At 45.4% G+C, this 21,394-nt stretch overlaps 1 protein-coding gene across 3 annotated transcripts in view; it reads left to right on the forward strand.

Annotated features, from left to right (window-relative positions):
- Window positions 1-21,394, forward strand: part of RBM33 (RNA binding motif protein 33) — a 124,602-nt gene that overhangs the window by 48,330 nt on the left and 54,878 nt on the right. For all 3 annotated transcript variants that reach the window (XM_025862213.2, XM_025862215.2, XM_025862216.2), the window contains 4 exons: window positions 1,122-1,293; window positions 6,581-6,789; window positions 10,054-10,345; window positions 16,340-16,398. In XM_025862213.2, coding sequence (XP_025717998.1) covers window positions 1,122-1,293; window positions 6,581-6,789; window positions 10,054-10,345; window positions 16,340-16,398 — 732 coding nt within the window. The remainder of the gene's footprint in view (window positions 1-1,121; window positions 1,294-6,580; window positions 6,790-10,053; window positions 10,346-16,339; window positions 16,399-21,394) is intronic.

Genomic DNA, 21,394 nt, shown 5'->3' on the forward strand with positions numbered 1-21,394 from the left:
CTTCGTTTCTCTAAAGAGTAAAGGACATTTAGAATTATGAATCACGAGAACAAAGGGGCAAATTCTGTTTTCTTTACATGTACAAAAAGTATTTAAATGAACTTGGCGCTCGTACGTCCCTATCTTATCTCACAGGAGGCCACTAAGACCTAGTACAAGGGGAAAAGTGGTCAGTATCAAAGGGAACATCAAGGGTAAAGTAGGAACTGTTGATGGAGAAATTACTTTTAGTTGGGACTGGATTAGGCAATATTTTTGTAGGAATGCTGACATAAAATAAAAGATAAAAAGCTGGTTTTAGTGTGACTGAAAAAGAACAGTTTTGCTGTTGCAGTATTCTTAGCCAGAGGCAGCGATGGCATGAACTCTGGACAGTGGAATAAAGGAGACGTAAGAGTGAGTGAGGACAGATTTTGGAGCCTGAAGAAGCCAGCCAACCTGACAGCGGGTTTGGAGTGTGTGTCTAGAATAAAAGTCATGGTGGACGAGGTCAGGACTTTCTGGAAATGTTGGGCGTGTGTGACAGGAAGGAGTATGCTCTCATCGAGTATAAGTTAAATAACTCATGGAACTCCAGTGTTACTTTAATGAATATATTGAATTTTGCTGGAATCTGGATCAGACTTGAGGCCAGCAGGGCCTTTTTGGATGGAATTCATGTTTCTTGGGCCCCCTGGCTGGCTCAGTTGGTGGAGCATATGACTCTTGATCTCGAGGTGGTAAGTTTGAGCCCTAAGTTGGGCATGGAGCCTACTTAAAAAACTTTTTTTAAAAATAGGAAAAAAAAAATCATGTTTCCTCTCTCAGAAGTATAAGTAACAACAGTATATATTGTATATTGATTACAAGCAGGAATTGAACTTTTTCTAACTTTTTTTTAACGTTTGAGATTATTTGTTCCTGGAATCAGTTTAGTGTTTTACACGGCCTTGTCATGGAACATTTTACAGTATCCTTACATCTTAAATATAAAGAACCTTTATATATATATATATATATATATATATATATATATATATATATATGTTTTTATATATGTATCTATAAAATCATGCTTCACTATTTAAATCAAAAGAATGTGAACTCAGTCTCCTTCCCTTTTTGTTTTGTCTGCGTTGTAGGGAGGTATGGAAACTTTGGAACTACAGAAGGACATAAAAGAAGAATCAGATGAAGAAGATGATGATGATGAAGAATCTGGACGATTACGTTTCAAAACTGAAAGGAAAGAAGGAACAATTATTAGGCTCTCAGATGTAACTAGAGAGAGAAGGAACATTCCAGAAACTTTGGGTAACTTTTTTTTGCCTGTCTCGCATCCTTCTTCACTCCCATTTCAACTTCCTCCATAGTGCTATTATGATGAATCAAATAGGTAGAAACAGTTCTACTTCATAGATTATTGTGCATGCCATCTAGAGAGTGGATGGTCTCTGTGAAGTTAGAGCTGAGTTACGGTGCTGTAAAAGTAATTCCATAAATTCTATAAAGATGACTGTCTTCTGGATTAAAAATGTTTGAATAAAATATTTGATTGCTTATTTTTTTAATAGCTTTTTCTTTTGGAGTTGATGGCCTGGACCTACTCTCATGCCTACCATGCAGGTCTTGGCTGGCTCTGGGAAGGTGGTGTGGGGATGGTGCAGGGCCATTTGATCCCTCTGGAGGGCTGATTCTGGACCAGACTATTTGTATTTTGTACCTGTGAGTGTCATTATAACCATCTTTTTTTCTGTTTCCTTTTTCTCGATGTCATTTCCTCTCCATGTTTTATGAGATAAGGTGACTTGTTTATAGACATAATCAACTGAACATCATTCTGAGCAAACCCTGCTTTTAAAGATCTACAGCAGGCTGTTGCTGATCAGCAGAGAGCCTTTTTCACAATTCACCCTACCCCACCCCTAGTGGTTTCTTTTTTCCAGTGTCCATTGCAAAGCATAAAGCGGTGGTTCTCAAATTTGAGTGAGCAACAGAATCACCTAGAAGGCTTGTTAAAACAGATTCCTGGACCCACTCCCAGCTCTTCTGATTTAGTAGGTTTAGGGTGGTACCCAAGGAAGTTGCATTTCTGATGAGTTACCAGGCGATGCTGCTCCTCTTGTCTGGAACCTGTACTTTAAGAACCACGGGGGTATTGTACTGTATTCTAAGGAAGAGGGGGGCTGGGGAGTGAGAGGACAAGGTTTATCCGCTTTCGGGTCTTGGTCAAAATAAAAATCAAGAAACTACCCATCAGGCACTACATTTACTACTTCTTAAACCATTATTTTGGCCCTTTTCATTTGGAAACATGAGCACGGATCTGTAAGTGGCAGATGTGAATTCTTCCTGAGGACGCCAAGCTCCCAGTGTGTACAAATTAACAGTAGTGAGCCAGTCTTACTTACCATGTTACTTTACTAAGTGAGATTTGTGGAGAGATTGTTAGACTCTTGGCGGTCTCCTTCTTTGCCCTCTGATTTCCTCCTCCTCTAGCTTTTGACCCAAGAATTCCCTGGACTTTTCAGTCAAGTTATGCTGTAAAGTTGCCAGTTGGTCTGAAGCAGGAAAACATGTTTCTAAGAAAGAGGATCTGAAGTTGGCCTTGGGAAAACAGGAGGAGAGGAAAAAACAAAAATGTATCTTTGGGCAGGAGGAATTGTTAACATTATATACTGGAGCAGACCTCTCAGGCTTGGGCTGGAGTAAGATTAACAAGGGAGAGTGGGTGCCCCTGGCTGAACAGTGGAGGGCAGTGGGCAGCATCTTACTAGAGAAGTGGCATAGGGTTGGGGCTGGGGATGAATTCATCACTTTTCTGCGGTTTTGTACTGGCTGTGGCATTGTTACGTAAGTTGGGGAACTTGATATATCAAACCATAATAACTGGGATAGCTACAGGTTCTAAGGATGTGAAATCATTTGGCAAATGCCAGGAAGGGCCTCTCCTGTCTGTAGCCAGCTCCCTGTAGGCCAGGGTGGAGGTCACTTTCCCCCGAACCTCGAGGCTTCTGCCCACCTCCTGTCCTCAGCTGGGATATCTCTCTCTGTGCATTGTCCTTGCCCCAGGCACCGACAGCACATCTTGAGGCGTCCATCCTGCTTGTGTTTATCATCCATGTTGCTTTCATTCCTACATCTCAGGACCTTTGCCTCATTTTGCTCTTTTCAGGGTCATTTGTCCTTTCTGAGAGAAGAGGATGGAAGGGGTTAGTGGTAGGCAAGCCAGAGCCTTTAAATACAAGGGAAGAGAGTCTGGAGGCAGAGGGGCTGTAAGCATAAACAGTTTGGACATTTTTGCCATTCTTTTAAACATTAAGAAGTAATGCATTCGTGTAGATTTGGCCAGGTAATAGGGCAAGTGGAAATGGTGCTTAAATGTGTCTTTCTCTGCTCCATATGAGTGAGCCCTGACATAAGCAAGCTTAGTATTTGAAACACGAGCTTTCTAGTAACTCAGTTAGGCTTATTCCCAGCACAAAAGGGATTTTTCTGTCCATTTACAGATTGGTTTCCTAAAACAGTATGCTCTCTCATTACCCTGACCCCACTCCCACCCACCAACAAAAGGTTAGTTTTACATATAAGAAAATACTGATTGAGAAAGAGAAGCTGCTACAGTATTTGGTAAACTAGAAATCTGCATAAGTTTTACCCATCAGTTTATTTGTGCGCTCCTGGTGATAAGAGATATCAGTTTCAGGTTCTGTATAGAAATACTTAGATTCATTTGACTGTATAAAGCTGTTTACCCACTTTTTGTAATGGGATTAAAATATCTTGCTACCAGAGTCCTTACGTCGTCTCATATGTTACATATTTCTTGACAAATGATGTCTTTTAACATTTTGAATACAAATGAAAATGGTTTTGTTATATCATTGATTAATGTTGAGAACCTTCCACTCTTTAAAAAGAAGACTGAAGTCATGGCTCTGGCATCCCCCGCTACTGACCCTTTGGTCTGCATGTGGGTAGTGAGTTCCCTTCAGAACCTACAAGGGTGTTGTTGGGTCTCTCTTAGGTGTTCTCGAATTCACATCAGGGATGCTGTCCTTCAGTGGGCTGACCACGGATTTGTATACAGCTACAGAACCTGCTACACAGTCGCTGATGTGTATTTTGAATTCAAGTAGAATTTTGGGCTTTCACGTAGGTTAAGATCTTAAGTAAGGAGCTCAACCAGCATTCTGGGAGCTAATAAGCCTTTCAGAAAATGTGACTAAATTTTCTCAGTTTCCCTGAGGGTGGTACAAAACCACATGCTTAGCAGATAGATTCGGTCTTTCCGTACAGAGGATGCCTGGGGGTTTAAGGGCTTCACTCTCTTGTGGAACCCAGCTGAGAAGGGTTTCTAGAACTGATTTGTGTAAGGGAGTGATGTATTTTGAATGGAAATGTCAAAAGCCATCTCTAAAAAGTAGGTGTCAGGGACTGGTTTTTCTAAAGTCTCAGCGCAGAAGTTCAGAACTGTTAGTTCTTTGGCCCTAGGAGGTGGACCTGAGATTCTCTTTGAGAGCAGTACGTGCAGTACCCGGAAGACTACATTCATGTTAGTTAGGCATTTTTTATCCATTAGTCTGTGAGTGGGCATCTAGATTTTGCAATATTCTAAATTTCATTGGCACATGTAATACGTTAAGTTGTATTTTACTGCTTTAACCTAAAGAACAGTCTTATCATGTCCACATAATGTTCTCTTGAAATAATATCCTTAATTTTGTTTTTAAGACCCAAGGATCTGTGGGAAGAATATTTTCATCTAGTAATAAACAGTTCAAGATTGATAGTGGCAGCAGTAGGATCCTGCCTTCAGTTTACACAGTGGGTGCTTGTATTACAAGCAAGGTTTTTTACAAATTGCTTGATTCAAATTCTCTTGTTAAAAAAAATGCAGACTATCATTTGTTATTTTTATTTTGCCAAACAAGCTGTGTATTCTCTAAATATTTATTCATTATGTATTATTCCAGCTATTATAAGAATTATTTGTATGCAAGTGTTTTTCTTAAGCACGTTTTAGGAAAGGACAATACAGTGTAAAACTTTGTTACATTGAGCTATAAGCACGTTTTTAGGAAAGGACAATACAGTGTAAAACTTTGTTACATTGAGCTATAAGCACGTTTTAGGAAAGGACAATACAGTGTAAAACTTTGTTACATTGAGCTATATCTCTTTACTTTAGAATATGGACATAGTTCAGAAAACACTTAAGGGGAAATTAACATTTCAGTTGAAGTTACAAATGTAATTTCCATCCTGTCATATTTTGGTGACCTTTTGTGACAGCTTGTCTCAATTGGAGGAAAGCATTTTTACTTGCTGATTAAAGATGTCATTTGAAACCATTTTATTACTGGGGATAGTGAAATTAATCTTGACACTTAGAACCACTAGAAAAATAATTGCTGATTCACCGCATAAAATGTGTATGTGAACCAATCATGTAGTCAAGATTAGAGTAAAATTCTGTGCTTGTTAAGAGGAGATTAAATTTTCTTTTGAATGGGGTCTAGATTTATTTGAAGGGGAGGGGAATAGCATAGAAACAATATCAAGAAAATGAAATGTGGCTTAGAGATTTTGGAAGAGTTTGGAGATGATTAGTGAATCCAGGGTAGAAGATGAACTGGTAATGTTTAAAATTTGCCCTTCACTGTGGAAGAAGGTGTAAGAATGTCTCTCGGGATTCAGTGAGACCTTTAGAAGGTGTATATTTGTTAATGAAAGATATCACAATTCAGATAATATTTTAAAATAAAGGAACCGTATATGAATAAGTCAGCTTTTCTCTTTTAGGAATTTAGAATAATGTGCTAACTGAAGTTTTTTAGGGCCAGAGTCCGTGTTTTTTTTGTGTCCTTAAAGCATTGGTCAGAGAGGTGAGCATCTCCTGGGTGTCCCACAAGCATTTGCATTAATGAGTTTTTTCTTCTGTGATTTGCTCTCATCTGATATCACTTCCATGTCAGACTGCATGGATAGAAGGCTTTTTTCACACAGTAAAGGTCTTTTTTGATAAATCTGAAATGATGAGTTTTCCATTGTATGAAATTAATTGATTTCCGAGTGTTTTCATTAATAGTTTGTTTACGTCAGAACAAGCAGGAATGCGTTCTATTTCTTCACTTGGAGTCTGTGTGCCGCCGCGCACCCGTCCTGCTTGTACTGGTCTCACGTGGCCATCGCGCCGGCGTGGCGTCGGCCTGGCCGAGCCCACTCCTCGCCGGTGCAGCCCGCCAGCCATGAGGAAGGGATCACAGCAGCTTGAGGGCTGTGTGAAGTCGGGCCCCGGCCCCTTCCTTTTAGCTTCCCTCTGCACATTTTTGTGGTTTCAAGTGAAAATACCATGGCTCCTGTGCCTCACTACACGGTACGCAGGAGGGGCGTGTCTTCATTTAACAGGCGTTCATGTAAGGGGCTGTGAGTGTCGCTGGCTGGACCCTGCTTGCTGCCGCCAGTCTAGTTCTCTCCTGGGGGGTGAGGCACTTGCTGTTTCGGGGTGTCTGGTTATGTGTGTCTTCCCTGTTTTTCCCCTGTAAATCTAGTTTAGGCTATTTGAAGGTATCTAACATACATGCATTTTTTCAAATAGAGCTTTCAGCGGAAGCCAAAGCTGCATTGCTTGAATTCGAAGAAAGAGAGCGGCAGCATAAGCAGGGGCGCTATGGTTCGCGGCGGGGAGGAAGGAGAGGAGGCTCTGTGGTGTGCCGTGGAATGGGGGACCAGAGGAGAGAGAGCAGCGAGCGAGCGAGAATAAAAGATCACAGACCTGCCCTGCTTCCGACACAGCCTCCTGGCCTGGTAATGTCTAGTTTTATTGTGATGGCCCAAGACTTTAGGGCAAATGAAACACATGAAAATGTGCCTTTGTGGGTTTCATACTTGGTGTGTATCTCCTAGTCTGAAATGAAGGTTTCGTAGTAGGAGTAACAGCGAAAGTTTCTTTATAATGCGATCTCACCAGTGGTCTTGTAAATTCATTCCTCCTGGTATTCGAGTAGTACAAGAGTTCCGTACACAGCTACTTACGGAGAAGGGAGTAACGAGAGGCTTAAGTCTTCAAGTGACAGGAACCACAGAGGGGCCTGGCTTCTGTCCTCTCCCTTCTTGGAGCCAACTGCTTGTTCCTGAGCACCCCTACTCGAAACGGTGGCCGTGTCACGTGTAGAATCCAGGCGGCGGTGTGTGTTTTTTCAAAATAGTCTTTCCTTTATACTGTTTACCAGAGGTTTCTCCTCAAATATAGCGATTTCTCGTAGAATAACTGTCCTGTCCTGTCCATAATCATCTCCTTGGAATTTCAGCTCAATTTGCATTTCCTGTGCCTTTCAAAGATGAGATATCGCAGAAGCAAAGAAAGGAATTACAGTGATCTTTATGGTCTTTTGGTTAGCTTTAGGATTTTATGGCTCTTTCCTTTAGAACTCAGTCTCCATCTACCACATGTCCCTCCTACATTTTTATCTGAATTTAGGGGAAAGTCACACTTTGCCTCTTTGTAGAAATACCTCATGTTAGGATGCCTTCACTTGTGAAATAAGGAAGAGCAGCTGTTTTCATTCTTAAGCTTCTCACGTAGCAGAAAGGCTGGACCTTTCGTTTCTTCTTTTTCTTCCCTGCTCCATACCCTCACCCCTAGCCTCCACTTGCCATGTATTGAGCAGCCAGCTTGGTTATTTTGGCCTTGGAGGAGAGGGGGGCGGCCACACAGGGGGACCTGTTTTTGTGTAATTGTGTCTCTGTGATCCTGGAAAGGTAACTTTTCTTATCCACAAAGAGAGGAGGTGTGCCCAGCCAGCCTCCTGCAAGAGAGGCTGGTCTGAGACGAACTGTGAGCGCTTCAACATTGTTAGCCAAGTGGAAGATGGCCTGGGCCATAGACGGTTTGCTTTTGTGTCTCCAGAATTCTCACGGCCGAGGTGGGCTCTGCAGCTCACTGTGAGCTGGGGATAAGCCTGTGGCGTGACCTGCTCGGCCTCCTGGTGCTCTGGGCTGTGAGCTCTCTGCCACCTTTGCTAGTCGTGGTGTTTTACAGTTTCACTTTACTGGGAGGACCAAAGCTTTCGGAGATGAACTTAACCTTGCCTCCCACCTGTGTCTGTCCTCGGACCACAAACGCTCTTGATCCTGGTTACTCGCCACCCAGGAGCTGTCTCTCTGCTCGACTCTCCAGAGTTCTGGGAATGATATTCTTTCTCACGTCCTTGCATCAGTGCATGTTCTCCTAGGTCGGTCCCTTGCTGCCTGGACCCTGCTCCCTTCACTTCTTCCTGAGGGTGCTCTGAGAATCGCTGCCTCCCCTCTGCTGGTCCTTCCTGCCGTGCTCTGGCGCCTCGGGCATCCTGAGCTCCTGCGCCCTGAGCCTCTCCTTCGTAGGGCTGCGCTGTGCTCTCCTTCCTCTGTCTCCTTCAGCTACCTTCTTGTCAGCCCTCCTTTGGGTTAGAGCTCTTGCGGGGGGGCATCGCCTTCCTGCCACCGGCCCTCTCTGTTCAAGTCTGAGTCTCCAGCCCTCACCTCTTGCCAGCTCTGCGTTCCCCATGTGCTTTCTAGCTGTCCCGGGCCTCTCCACACGGGTGGCCTACAGCCCCTAACCTCACTTGTTTCAGACATGGGATTTCCTTCAGACGCCTTTGTGTTCTGGAGTGGATGACCCTGCATTATGTTCACTGTCAGTTCAATTCAGATCTGACTCAGACGATCCTCTGTTGGTGGTGATAAGACGGGATCCCTAACTGTCCTGTGCACAGGGGCACGTTTCACTTGCCACGAGTTAGAAGAGGGAACGCGCTGGGTTCTCGGAGCACACGTAGCTGTGGATGTAGGCTGACCCTGGAATCTCTGGAAAAGTCCTCTCTGAGACCAAGGCCACAGACGGTTTGCTTTCAGAGTTCTCTTTGTGTCTCTGAAAGGTCTCTTCCCTGTTGCTCTTGGTCCAGCCGTGGCCGTTTCTTCCATTTGGCTCTTGCCGCGGCCTGCTGAGCGGTCTGTCTCAGTCGCTGCTCGCCGCGTGCGCCGTGTCACCGGCCGGAAGCCCTCTTCGTACCCGTGCCGTGTGCCGGGGCGGCGGGGCCTGCGGTGGCCCTGGGGTTCGGAAGCCTGTGTCATTCGGCACCTTGGCAGGGACGGTGGCCCGCTGTGTTAGACCACGTGGTCTGCAGAGCGGCACTGCCTCTGCTGCTTAGCGTGGCCAGTCTCGGGCGTGGCCACGAGGAGGACTTGTGGAACCAGGTGGTCTGGATTCTCCTCCCAGGGCTTCTGCTTACCGGCTGCCTGATGTGTAAGAGCAGGGTCGTCACAAGGACCCCCTTCAGCGCGCTGTCAGGGGGAAGCCAGTTACTTTGCGCTCGGACCTTGCGATGGGTGCTTAACGACATGGGGTGGCCCTGCGCTCGGCGGGCACTGCGCTTGTGGCTGCTTCCCTCCCCTCGGGAATGTCGTCTGAGCGGACCACCCCAGGACCCCTGACTGCTTTGGGTGTCTGTCTTCACACCCTTGTCTCCGTCCGTCTTCTGTCTCCGTGGCTTTGGCCACCTGCTCTCCTGCTTTCCCCAGCAGGTGTGTCTCTGCCCCTTTCCCTCCTCCTTTCTCCCACCCCCTCGGGGGAGAGCTAGGCTCTTCCCGGAGGCCTGGTGTCCGGCACGGCTGCTTGTGCCCATCCCGGCTTTCTTCCCAGGTTTTCTGAGGAGGAGAAGCAGGCCTGGCTGCAGGGAGGCCGAGGGCCGCTTGGGCTCTGCCTGCAGCGCAGTGCTTGGCTCGCTCTGGGCGGTTCGGTTGACTGAACCCAAAGTTTTTAAACCTTTGGAATCCATGCGCGTTGTTTTGAGGCCACGATTTTTCCCTCTCTGCCCTGAGATTGGGTCACGTTGTGAGGCGGTGGTGCTCGCTGGGAACGGGCAGTGTGGCTTACCGGCCCCGCTGTTTCGTCTGGGCTGTCGCTGGGAACGTACTTCTCAGCCGTACGCTTACTGTCGAGCCAGCGTGAGACTGTAAGGCGGTAGCTCTCCTTTACTCTTCTTCTAAATGTTGATTTCTGTGAATTTGTCTCTCTTCCTTCGTGGTTTTCAGACACACTCTCCAAGACTGATTCCCCCTCCGCAGCCTCAGCCGCCACCGCCGCCGCCGCCGCCACCGCCCGCACAGCAGCAGCCCATCCGAAGTCTGTTCCAGCAGCAGCAGCTGCAGCCCCTGCTCCCCCTGCAGCACCCACACCACGCCTCGCCACCCCCGGGGGTGCATGTGCCGCCCCAGATGGAGGCCCCGAGGGGGATGATGACCCCGCCCCCCGTGACCCCGCAGCAGCCCAAGAACATACACATCAACCCCCACTTCAAAGGGGCGGTGGTGACGCCCGTCCAAGGTACGTGTCTCTTCTGCTGTCGGAAAGCCGCAGGCTCCTGCGGCCAGGCCGTTCTCACGAGCAGGTCTGTAAGGACGGCTTGGCTTCTCTGCTTCACCCTAACCCCCAGACACGTGCCCGCTCGATGGGCCGAGCTCAGTTACTCAAGAATTTGTACCTCTTATGATGTGGTGGAAAGCACTGAGCAACCTCTAAATTTCAAAGGCAGCGGAGGTCATTGTGCAAGTGCCCGAGTTGGTATTCTTCATACGTCCTCTAGTGGGAGTGTTTGCGCAGTGAGTGCATCCCACGCAGTATGTGCTAGCTGTCATTTTCAGTGTGTAACCGCCGGTGTTACTACAGACACATGTTGCTGAAGCTAGCAGGCCCCTTTGGAGCAGAGGATATGGAGCATATCTTCATGCATCTGTTGAGCACACGTTGAGGTATTTCTCTGTCTCTGGTGTTTGAAGTACATTGCTGACAAACAACAGATAAAGCTTTCTGCAGTGGTGACCTTGCTTCCTGGCAGAGACGGGCAGTGAGCAAGAGATGTCACAGGAAGAATGTGTGCAGCCTGTTAGCGGACAGAGAGAGAGCAGAGCAAGGGCCTGGGGTCGACTGTGTAACTTGGGAGACGAGGGTGGGACTTGTTGTAGATGTCAGAGTTGGAGGAGGTTGCAGAGCCAGGGATGTCACTGTTTCAGGGGAGAGTATCCCAGGCAGAGGGATCAGCAAGAGACGGTGAGACCATGCCTTGAGTGTTCCAGAAACCAAAAAGATGACATGACATAAGTGGAATGATAAGAGCAGAGAGGAACCATGGGACCTGCGTCACGTAAGACCTCAAGCCCCTCTAAGAGCCATGGCTTTTTCTCTGAGCAAAATGGGCTGTGACTGGAGGAGTTTAAGGAGAGACATGATCCGGTTTCTCTCTTAAAAGGGTCATTCTTGCTGCCCTTTTGGGAATGGGCTCTAGGGGCCAGGGTGAAAGCCGGCGTTGGGCCGGGGAAGAGGACACTCGTGCGGGCAGCACATGGTAGTGGCTCAGACTGGGGTGACGGCAGTGATGGTGGAAAGCCGTCAGATGCTAGATAGAGTTGGGCACAGACCCAGCAGGATGTGGTGATGGACTGGATGTGGGTGTGTGGGAGGGAGAAGGCAGGAATGATGACAAGGGGGTCTAGCATTTGAAGGACGGACTTGCCGCCACTTGTGATGGGGAGACTGATTTTTGCGGGGGGAAGGCCCGAAGTTCTGTTCCGGATGTGCTACATTTTAGGTGCCAGCGAGACCTGTGGGTGGAGGTGTCTGGTATACAGGTATAGTAAGAGTTCGGACGAGGGGGGTCTAGGCTCAAGTACAAGTTGTGGGGTGATTGGCACACAGGCAAGTCTAGGGCCTGCACCCAGTGAGAGCCCCAAAGGAGGGAAGTGAAAGTGTAGGGAGAGCCTGAGGCCTGGAACCTGGACAGCTGGGTGCCCTGCAGGGGGCAGGAAGGAGGAAGCCGAAAGAGTTGTGGGGGGCAAGTCGTGGAGGAAAGTGGCCTCTTCGGACAGGGCGGTGGGGTGGCCTGCAGGCTGACAACTGCCCTTAGCAGAGGGGCCTTGGGGATTTTGACAGGTGGTTGTGGTATCAGGGGGAAGGTGCCTGCCTCACTTAGGTGGGCGGGGGAGAGATTGGGGGCATGGAAATGGGAGGGCATTGCATTGATGGTCTTTGAAGGTGTTTTGCTAAAACAGAAGTTGGATGGTAATGGGTGGGAGGAAGTGGGCTTGAGAGAAAATTTCTTATTTCCAGATGGGAACACCAGCAGCTCCTTGAGGAGGAGAGAACTCATGGATGCAGGCGAGGGGGAACTGGTCCTCGCCAGGACCTGGCTCCCAGCGGTGGAACTGGTCCTCGCTGGGAGGCTCCCAGTGGCAGGGCTGTGCATGGCGGGACACAGGGGAGGAGGAGTGTTGCAGGTCTGAGGAGGGGAGAGAAGGTATGGAGTCTCCGTGTAGGGGAGTGGATGGGCTGGTGGGGGACAGTAGGCTGTGTTGAAGCCCCCTTGAGCTGTGTGGTGGTGAACTTGGCATCAGATCACAGTGTGGGTATGTGGGATGGACACAGTTTTGCATTTGCCAGAATCCAGGTGTTGACAGCAGTAGCAGTGGCATTGCTTGTCACAGGTGAAAAGGAGGAGCGGTCACTGGGAGAGAGTGAGGTGGCGAGGTCAAAGGGAGCTGCATAGAGATTGTGGAAACGTGGGTCACTGACGACGGCCAGGTCTTGGACGTGGCCGCAGAGGGATGGAGGACGGTAGTCAGGGACCCAGGAGGCCAGGTACGGGAAGCATGGTCTCTGTGAAGACTAAAGACAGGGCTGGAGACAGTGGTCAGACAGGAGCTGAACTCTGGGGCGCGGGAGCCGCAGTTGGGCCAGTAGACGGACAGCCACTGGGGGTAGGCGTGACCCATCGGGTGACGCGAGAGCCAGAGCTGGGGTCTGAAACAGCACTGACAGCCCTGAGGGCCTCCGGCCCACCTGCAGAGCCGGCAGGAGGAAAACAGCCTCCTCTTTGGGAGCGTTCGGTTTCCCTTTGAGCAAGAAGAGGGTGGCTGAGGCCCCCATGGGCTCCGCTGACACTGAACCTGGAATCCCATAGTTGCAGAAGTTGGGGAGAAGCCGGAGATGGGACTTGAAGTGTGGGTGGAGGCACTCTGAGACCGAGCTGTGCCCTTGGAGCACATCTGGGAGGGTGATGGCGGCGGGCTGGCCTCGGGCGTGTTCCGGGAGACCGCTCCTGTTTTACACACCTGGGAGGCAGAGGCAGAGCGGGTCCCGACCGCCGCGCCCCCCCCCCCCCCCCCCCCGGGCCGGCTCCACCTGTCCCCACCTCCTACTGGACTCTCTTCCTGGCCGCCGCCTCCGCCGGGGCTCTGCGCTCCTGAGGCACGCAGTGCGGCTGCCGCGCTCCCTGCCGTCGTCCAGTGAGTGGCGCCCGGCCTGTGTCTCCCGCAGCAGCAGCTGCGGGATGCACAAACCCCCACATGAGAGGGGCCCTGGCCACAGTGGCTTCCCAGGACGGGCACCTGCAGTCGGTGTTGGTTTTCAGAGAAATTTTACTGAGGTCAGCATCTGTTACTGTGTATTTCCTCATAAACACGGAATGGAAAACTGGCAGTTGGTAGGGCGTGCGGACTTCCTGTAGCCTAATACAAACAAATAGTATTAGAAGTCCAGAGTGGGAAAGCTCCCAGGAAACCCCAGGACGTCTTCCAGATATGAAAACAGTGTGCCTTAACAAAAAGTCAGCAGCCTGACAGAGAATGCAGGCCTTGCGCCGCAAAGCTCATCGTTCAGTAAATGTAAGATCAGCTCTCTGACAATAGTTTTTACACTCTTCGAACCGGCTCAGTGATTTTTCACCATGAAGCTGGCTGCTACAGAGCCCACGTTCCTTCTCGTTGGCGTACCTTTGATCTTGAGCTAGGCTGATGCGGGAGGGAGCGCAGCCCTGTCCTGCCTGGTTGTACACGCAGGGCGCCGTTGAAGAGTCAAGTGTCCGTAGTAAATGAGCGAGCTCTTCCTGAGGGAGGCTGCCAGTGTCTGCGTGTCTCCTGTGCAGAGGGTGTCTGAGACCCCAGGGTCTCAGAGCCACAGGCCGTTGAAAGGTACATGAAAATGTTTTTTAAAAAGTAGCCGCGCAGGCACGTCTCTTCCTGATGGCACACGTTTTCAAGGATGAAGAGGGTTCCATCATATTATAATTAACCAGTTTTGATGGAAATTTAACTTGTTTTCTAGATTTTTCCGTATTAAACTGTTGTAATGAATTAAAAACTTACTCAGTTTAGTCCATTAAATAACATGGAACAACAGAAAGATAAATGTTGAATATCAAATATTCCTAGTACAGGGTTCAGCTAGAATGGTGTGTTACCATTACAAGTATCAAATTCTTCTGCTCACGGCGCAGAGGAAGGCAGCTAGTTGGAAGTGTCCCCTGCTCACAAGCCCGGGAGACTGCAGAGCCCCCGAGGGACACTTGGCAGAGGCTTTGGCAGTCTGACCGAGGCCCTCTCTCCCGGCCTGATTTCTGATCTGCCCCTCTCACACTGTCCTTAGGTGCTCTCGTTTGTCAACTTTCGTTCTTTTTCCCTTCTTTTCTTTTTTGTTGCTTTTTACGGTTTACTTTAAAAAAGAAAAGAAAAGCAAGCCAACTAACCAGAGGCTTCTGTGTAAGAAATCTGTTAATTATAATCAGATTCCTTCCCAGAGATCGCTCCTAGCTTTCTTGCTCTCATTCCCCCCAGTTAAAGAAACCTGTTTTTTTTTTTTAATCTTTTTGTTGTATTTGAGGTTTCTGACAGGAATTGATGTTTAAATGCCAAGTTTAAAAATTAGTGGCACATAGTCTTGAATGTCTGGGTACTTTATATTTGGTACTTAATTTAAAAACCATCACCTTTATATTGTTTAATATGTAGTTTATTTCTCCTTCGCTTTCGTTACAATCTTTTGAGGTCAGAGATACTCTAATTGTTTCTCCACTTCACAATCTACTGTTTTGCTTCAGATAAATTGATGAACTCCTCCCCCTCCCCCAGTGCCTTTTAGGAGGCTGTATAGGCTTGGGGGCTGGATCCTGTTCTATGTAAAGTCTCTCAAATTGACCTCATTCTGAAATTTCGACTTACTGGATTAGGCTCGCTCTCGCGCGTGCTCTCTCTCTCTCTCTCTCTCAGGACTTCTGCCATTTTACATTTTATCCAGGTAAGTTTCTTTTAGCCACACCTTGTGTTTGATGGGTCGTGACTCTGCTTCAAAAACAGTCACTTTAAATTGAACCTGAGGAAGTTTGACCCTCATTATAAGGCTTGATGTCTAGAGTTCCTTGAGTACCTATAGTAAATAAAATTTATCTTAGTGTTCTGTTTTTAAAGTAATTTTAACCTTTAAGCTGTATAATTTCTCTATTTCTTATTCACCAGACATTTTTTAAATTAAAAATTTGGTATGTGATATTATTATTTTTTTATTTTCTCTGTATCATGTGGCTGGTTGTTCTCTGTGCATGTCTGTTTCTAATCTCTTATAAGGACACCAGTCACACTGGATCAGGGCCCACCCACATGACCTTATTTTACTGTAATCACCTCTTTGAAGGTCTGTAGCCCAAGTCCAGTCCTGTTCTGAGGGACTGGGGGTTGGGACTTCAGCATACACATTTGGGAGGGGGCCACAGTTCAGCCCGTAACACCTGACCACCTGAGAGCTTCCTACATGCATCTGGCAGCAGGTTTTAATGAAAGATAACAACGTACCACCTGTAGCAGTCCCTAGGGGGGTGGTGGTTTGTTTTTGTTGTTGTTTTTTTCCCTCCAAAATCTAGATCAGTACAATGCATATGTTTTAAGTAACTTGAGCATACCTTATTTAGCCCCAGGGTATAAAACTAACATGTGGCTTCTTCCCTAGTATAAAATGTCTGTTTTAAAATTATGATTTTGTGTTCTTCCGGTAGATGGATTGGAGTTCTGCTTGTTTAAAAACAAAACCAAACCGAAAGTCTTGGCATAGTAGATTGTTCTTTGTAACACTGCCATGGGTATGTGTGTTTTCCTCCCCTCCCCCCATGATTCTAGAAGATTTAGATTTAAATTTGTATTTGATTGGAGTCAGAAACCATAACTGGAGTAGATAGTCTGGATAACTGGGTGATGAATGTGAAACTTAAGGCCATTTTTATTTTAGAGGAGTAAGCTCTTTTTTTATTGCAAAACATTTTAGTTCTAAATAGGAATTCCCTGCTGAAATTTCAGCTTCTGCATATGCCTTTGTACGCTGGCAAGCCTTCTGCTCTCCCCTTCCCTTGTATGGGATTTAGGTTAAGTGTAAACTTAATATATTACGTGTATTTTACACATGGTATATATTTTTTATTAAACTTAACATACTGTGTTCCTTTCTCAGTGGGTTTGTTTTTGAAGTAAACGGTGTTTGTAACCTAAGGTGTTTTCTTCCTAGTGCCCTTGCTGCCAGTCCCGAGCCAGCCGAGACCTGCTGTGGGGCCCCAGAGATTCCCAGTGAGTAGCAGCTGCTCCTTCTGCTCTGATAGGGATGAGCATATATTTACTAAGAAATATTAATACAGCAAATACAAGTGGTTCCAACTAAATATAAGTTTAAAGATTTGTAAATATTGACAATAATTTTTGCAGTGGAAAATGTTTGTTAAAAGCTTAAGGTCAGTGGATTTTTGAGAATGGAATTAATTTTGTTTAACTGTAAAAGTGTTGAATCAGGATCATACAGCGCCTTTCATCTTAAAGAGTATGAATTTTGATTTCATTATTGCCGCACGTTAAGTGAGAAAGGGCCTTGCTTTATTATCATGTGTGCATGCACGCATGCACGTGTGAATTTGTGTACATGTGGGTATGTGTGTGAAATTCTAGGGAATAATAATGAATTCTCGGGGTGCCCGGGTGGCACAGTTGGTTAAGCGTCTGACCCTTGGTTTCAGCTCAGGTCATGATCTCAGGGTCCTGGGATTGAGCCCCGTGTTGGACTCCGCACTCAGCCTTAGGATTCTCTCTCCCTTTGCAACCCCCCCCCAGTGCTCATGCATATGCTGTCTCTCAAATAAATAAATCAGTCTTTAAAAAAAAAAACGGTGATCTCTACTTGCTTAAAAAAAAAGGCAGACAACCAAACCTCAAAAGTCTTAATGAGCTCTTGGTTTTATAGTTTAAAATGAAGGTTTTCTCTTTAAAGTATCTTTACAAGAAAGTACAGATTCTGCCCCCTCCATACTTTGGTATGCTTTCCTTCACTTTATCCATTCTTCTAATACATTCTAACTAGAAGAAAAATGTCTATTAAATAGTTGTACCTGCTTAAATAAATTTCTTTTTTTTTTTTGAGTTTGGGGTTAGATTTATTATTAGTTCTTGGTTTTGTTAAATCAGTGAGGACTTGTTCTTTTTATAGTGTTGAAAAAAAAATGGACCAGATCATAAAATTTTAGTATCATTTTTATGTAAAACAGATAAAGTTTTTGTTGAGACTGAATAATCTCTGATTTCAGGAAATATCTAAAAGACTGTTGGACCCTAGCTTTGACACTTAAGTAGATAGCTTATTTATTATAAGGCATTTAGCAAGGAAGTTTTAATGAAGGCTCTAGGTGTATAGTCAGATGATTATTCAAAAATAAAATCAGTATTGGATTTAAAGTTCAGAGTATTTTTTAGAAACGTCTTTGATTTGTAGTTATTTATGAATTATAATATGTTTTCTAAAACTGATTCTGAATGGGTTTATTACCTCATATTAACTAATTTTTCCTTTAAATTATGAAGTGTACTTAAAAACTAGGTTTTTTAAATTAAGCGGTATTTATTGAGTACAGTTCTCTGTTCAAAGCACTTGTTATAACAGTGAGGGTTTATTAATTGCATGGTCCAGTGATAAGCACATGTGATTTAGTTGTTTGTTAGATACATTTTTTCTGGTGAAGTAGTTTAACTGCTAGTTACTATATTTTAAGTTCTGATATTTTAAGTACTTTTTGCTGTTTTTCAGAAATGTAAGCAGCTGTGTTATAATCATTATTAGACTTATTTTTGTGTTTTGTTTGCATTATGGAGATAAAATTTGATCTGAAAACCAATTGTAGTTTAAGAAGAACAAAGCAGTTTTGTATGTACTTGATATTTTTATAAAAATGTGTTTAATAATTAATCATTTGTAATTTTCATCTACTTCTATTTTTCCATTCTGCAAATATAATTTTGTCTAATCCTAGATGAAGAAGCAAACCGCATAATACTGGAGGATAAGGGGATCATAGAAGAAAGTTTCTTTCTCTCTTTTTTAAAGGTTTATTTATTTTAGAGAGCATGGTTTCTCTCTCTCTCTCCCTTTGCCCACCCCGCTGTACAGAGCCCTACTTGCCCTGTGCCCAGGGCGGCGTGGGCAAAGGGAGAGAGAGAGAGAGAGCAGCAGAGTCCACACTGAGCACAGAGCCTGACACGGGGCTCAGTCCCACGACCTGAGATCGTGACCTGAGCTGAAATCCAGAGTCAGATGCTTAACTTGCTGAGCCACCCTGGGGCCCTTAAAAGGATATTTCTTTGAGAAATTGAACTTACTATTTTGTTTTATTTTTTTTAATTTTACGTTTAAGTGGTCTCTACACACGGCGTGGGGCTCGAACGCACAACTCTCGAGACCAAGTTACACACTCCACTGATGGAGCCAGCCACGCACCCTGAAATTGTGAACTTATTTTTAAGTTATATAGTCCTCTGGGGATAGTAAACACTGTTGAACTGCTTTTGGAAGAGTTTTCTGCAAGGTGTGACGTCTGGTTTTGTTGTTATTTTTGAGATGGGCAGTATGTGCGGCTGGCACGAGGTGGCTGGGCTACACCGAAGTTGGTGCTACGGTAGGAGACAAGGAGCTCACTTGTCTGTCGCTGTCTTACACGTCTTGTACCTTTTGTTAAGTCCCAAATGCTGGATCTTAAGCTGCAGTTACAGTGTACCTGTGGTCTTAAAAGTGCAGTGCTCTACTTATATCTGTAGTCGGTCTTCCTTAAAGAACGTAATCAGATGTGGAATCTATTTTTTAAAAAATAGACGTGAGCTGGGGGTGCCCGGCGGGCTCAGTCAGTGTAGCATGCAGCTTCTGCTCTTGGGGTTGTGAGTTGGAGCCCCACGGTGGGCGTAGAGATGACGTAAAAATTTCTTTTTTTTAAAAAAACACAGAAAAGGTAGTGTGTTTGAAAAAGTGCATTAAAATATCATTAAGAAAGGGGACCCACTTTGGGCCATCTCCTGTTGTTTTACATAGACCAGATCTTTATTACTGTTTTTTCCTTTTCTACTAGGTTGAACTTGGTTGCTGTCAGTGTAAATGTAGTTTTGTGAGCATGTGAGTTTCTCCTTCATGCCAAGTGCTTCTGCCTAGTGCTGGTCCTAAACCATAAAACAGACTAGCATAGTTCAGTGAAGCCAGTTTTGGCCTGAGTAAAATTATAAAACTAGTGGGGATAGTATTGCTGTGTTTTAACAAAGACCCTTGGAGATTACTTACTGATGGCAGTTTGCCCTGGGGTCTGCCTGTTACTTTCGCTAAACTGAATTTTGCTTTGTAAGATGACCCTCAGACTGATAAAACATTCACGTTAGGAAGCCTAATTTCAGAATGATCATGGAGTCTGTTCGAATCAGTAGTCTTCCTTGGCACACAAACAGATGTGAATTACACTGATCTGTTGAGCAAAGTGAAGTTCACTGCAGTCTTGGAGCAAGATCTCTCAGTACTAATTTTCTGTGCCACTTATTCAACCGCTATTTATCTGCACTTTGTGCACAAGGCCCAGGGCTAGGCCAGCTCTACTGGGCACAGGGCGAGTAGGACTCTGTACAGAAGCTGATCTGCAGACATAGATCAGGGACTCCTGAAGCTGTCGGCAGCAGCTCCACCTATCCTAGGAGCAGTGGGGATTCATTAACGGAGCTTAGGCTGGGGAAAGACAGGATTGCAGTGAACTTCACTTTGCTTAGTACATTTCTGTAATTCACATCCTTTTGTGTGAGAAGGACGTCTACTGACTCAGACTCCATGATGAACCCTACATAAAATGAGTAGTTTGGAGAAAGGGGTATGTAATTTAGTTTTTTACTTGTTTTCAATGATACATATGTGAATTTGCTCTGGAGAATTACATCACGCTCACTTAAGTGTACAGAAATTCAGCTCTACCCATCTGACTAAAGAGTAAAAAAGGCAGTCAGTACAAGTACCACTAAATTTCCAAATTTTAGGGAATTAGTATCTAGTTGGTATTAATGCTAAGGTCTTCCTGCTCTTCCCCAACAGTGGTAAGCTTTACTTTCTTTCTTTCTTTTTTTTTTTTTTTAAAGATTTTATTTATTTATCTGACAGAGAGAGAGAGAGCGAGAGCAGGAACACAAGCAGGGGGAGTGGGAGAGGGAGAAGCAGGCTTCCTGCCGAGCAGGGAGCCCGATGTGGGACTCGATCCCAGGACCCCGGGATCATGACCTGAGCCGAAGGCAGACGCTTAACGACTGAGCCACCCAGGCGCCCCTAAGCTTTACTTTCTTAAAAATCCATTTTGTTTGACAATTTTATGAAAACTTGAGAAATTCTTAATTTAGAACTAGTACACCTAGAAATTGTATTAGGTGGAAATGCCTCCAGTTTTTTAGTTAAAAATCAGAGAAGCCTAGGCAACCTAATATTAAACCTATTTTTCATAGAATCACTTAAGATTGTTGGAAAAATTCAAATTTTAGGTGAAAATATGGTATTCTAGGCTATGCGTGATATAGTAGGAGAACTAATATTTTTATTTCCTGTTGGTGAATTTTATTGAGAGAATTGCATAAACAGTTTTTAAGACAAAGATTTGAATGTCAAAGTAGTAAATATCATAAGAAAAGCATCCTTATGTTTGATGTTTTTGGAAAATACTGCTTTAGCTCTTGGCATCGAGCCCCCCCGCCCCCCCCGAATTCGGTGAAGTGCTTTGTGATTTAGGTTTGCATCTAAGAATTAGATCCGTGTATTTAATTTTCACTGTGGATGCAGCTCTTAGTGCTGTACTTTAAAACATTTCTCGTCACAAACTTTAATTCCCAGGGTGTTTTATTTTTTCAAGTCTGAGTTATGAATCTTTCTTTGAAATACAAAAATGTATCACAATTGATAGCGTTATCAGAGAATGAATTCTTTTCATACTCCTTTTAATATCACATTATTACTCTGCCAAATGTAAAATATGTCTCAGCTCTTTAAACAGTGAGTCCTCGGAGGAGCTGATGGGCACAGGGAGTAAGCGTCTGTCCTTAAGTGCTGTGTGAGGGCCTGTCCCTCCCTCCCTCCGTGGCCGCTGTGTGTGCTCCGTCCGGCCTTGCCATCTACCACCTGCCGTCCCTCATGCTCTCATGAAGCATCCTCACTCATGTTATAAGACCTTTGAATGTAGTTTCACAGAACAGTTGTGGTTTTCTTTGTTTTGTTTTTATGAGGGAGGGGGTGGGGAGGCTT

The sequence above is a fragment of the Callorhinus ursinus genome, unplaced genomic scaffold (genome assembly GCF_003265705.2).
Source record: "Callorhinus ursinus isolate GAN/ISIS: 27379988/994484 unplaced genomic scaffold, GSC_fseal_2.0 scaffold80, whole genome shotgun sequence".
NCBI lineage: Eukaryota > Metazoa > Chordata > Mammalia > Carnivora > Otariidae > Callorhinus > Callorhinus ursinus.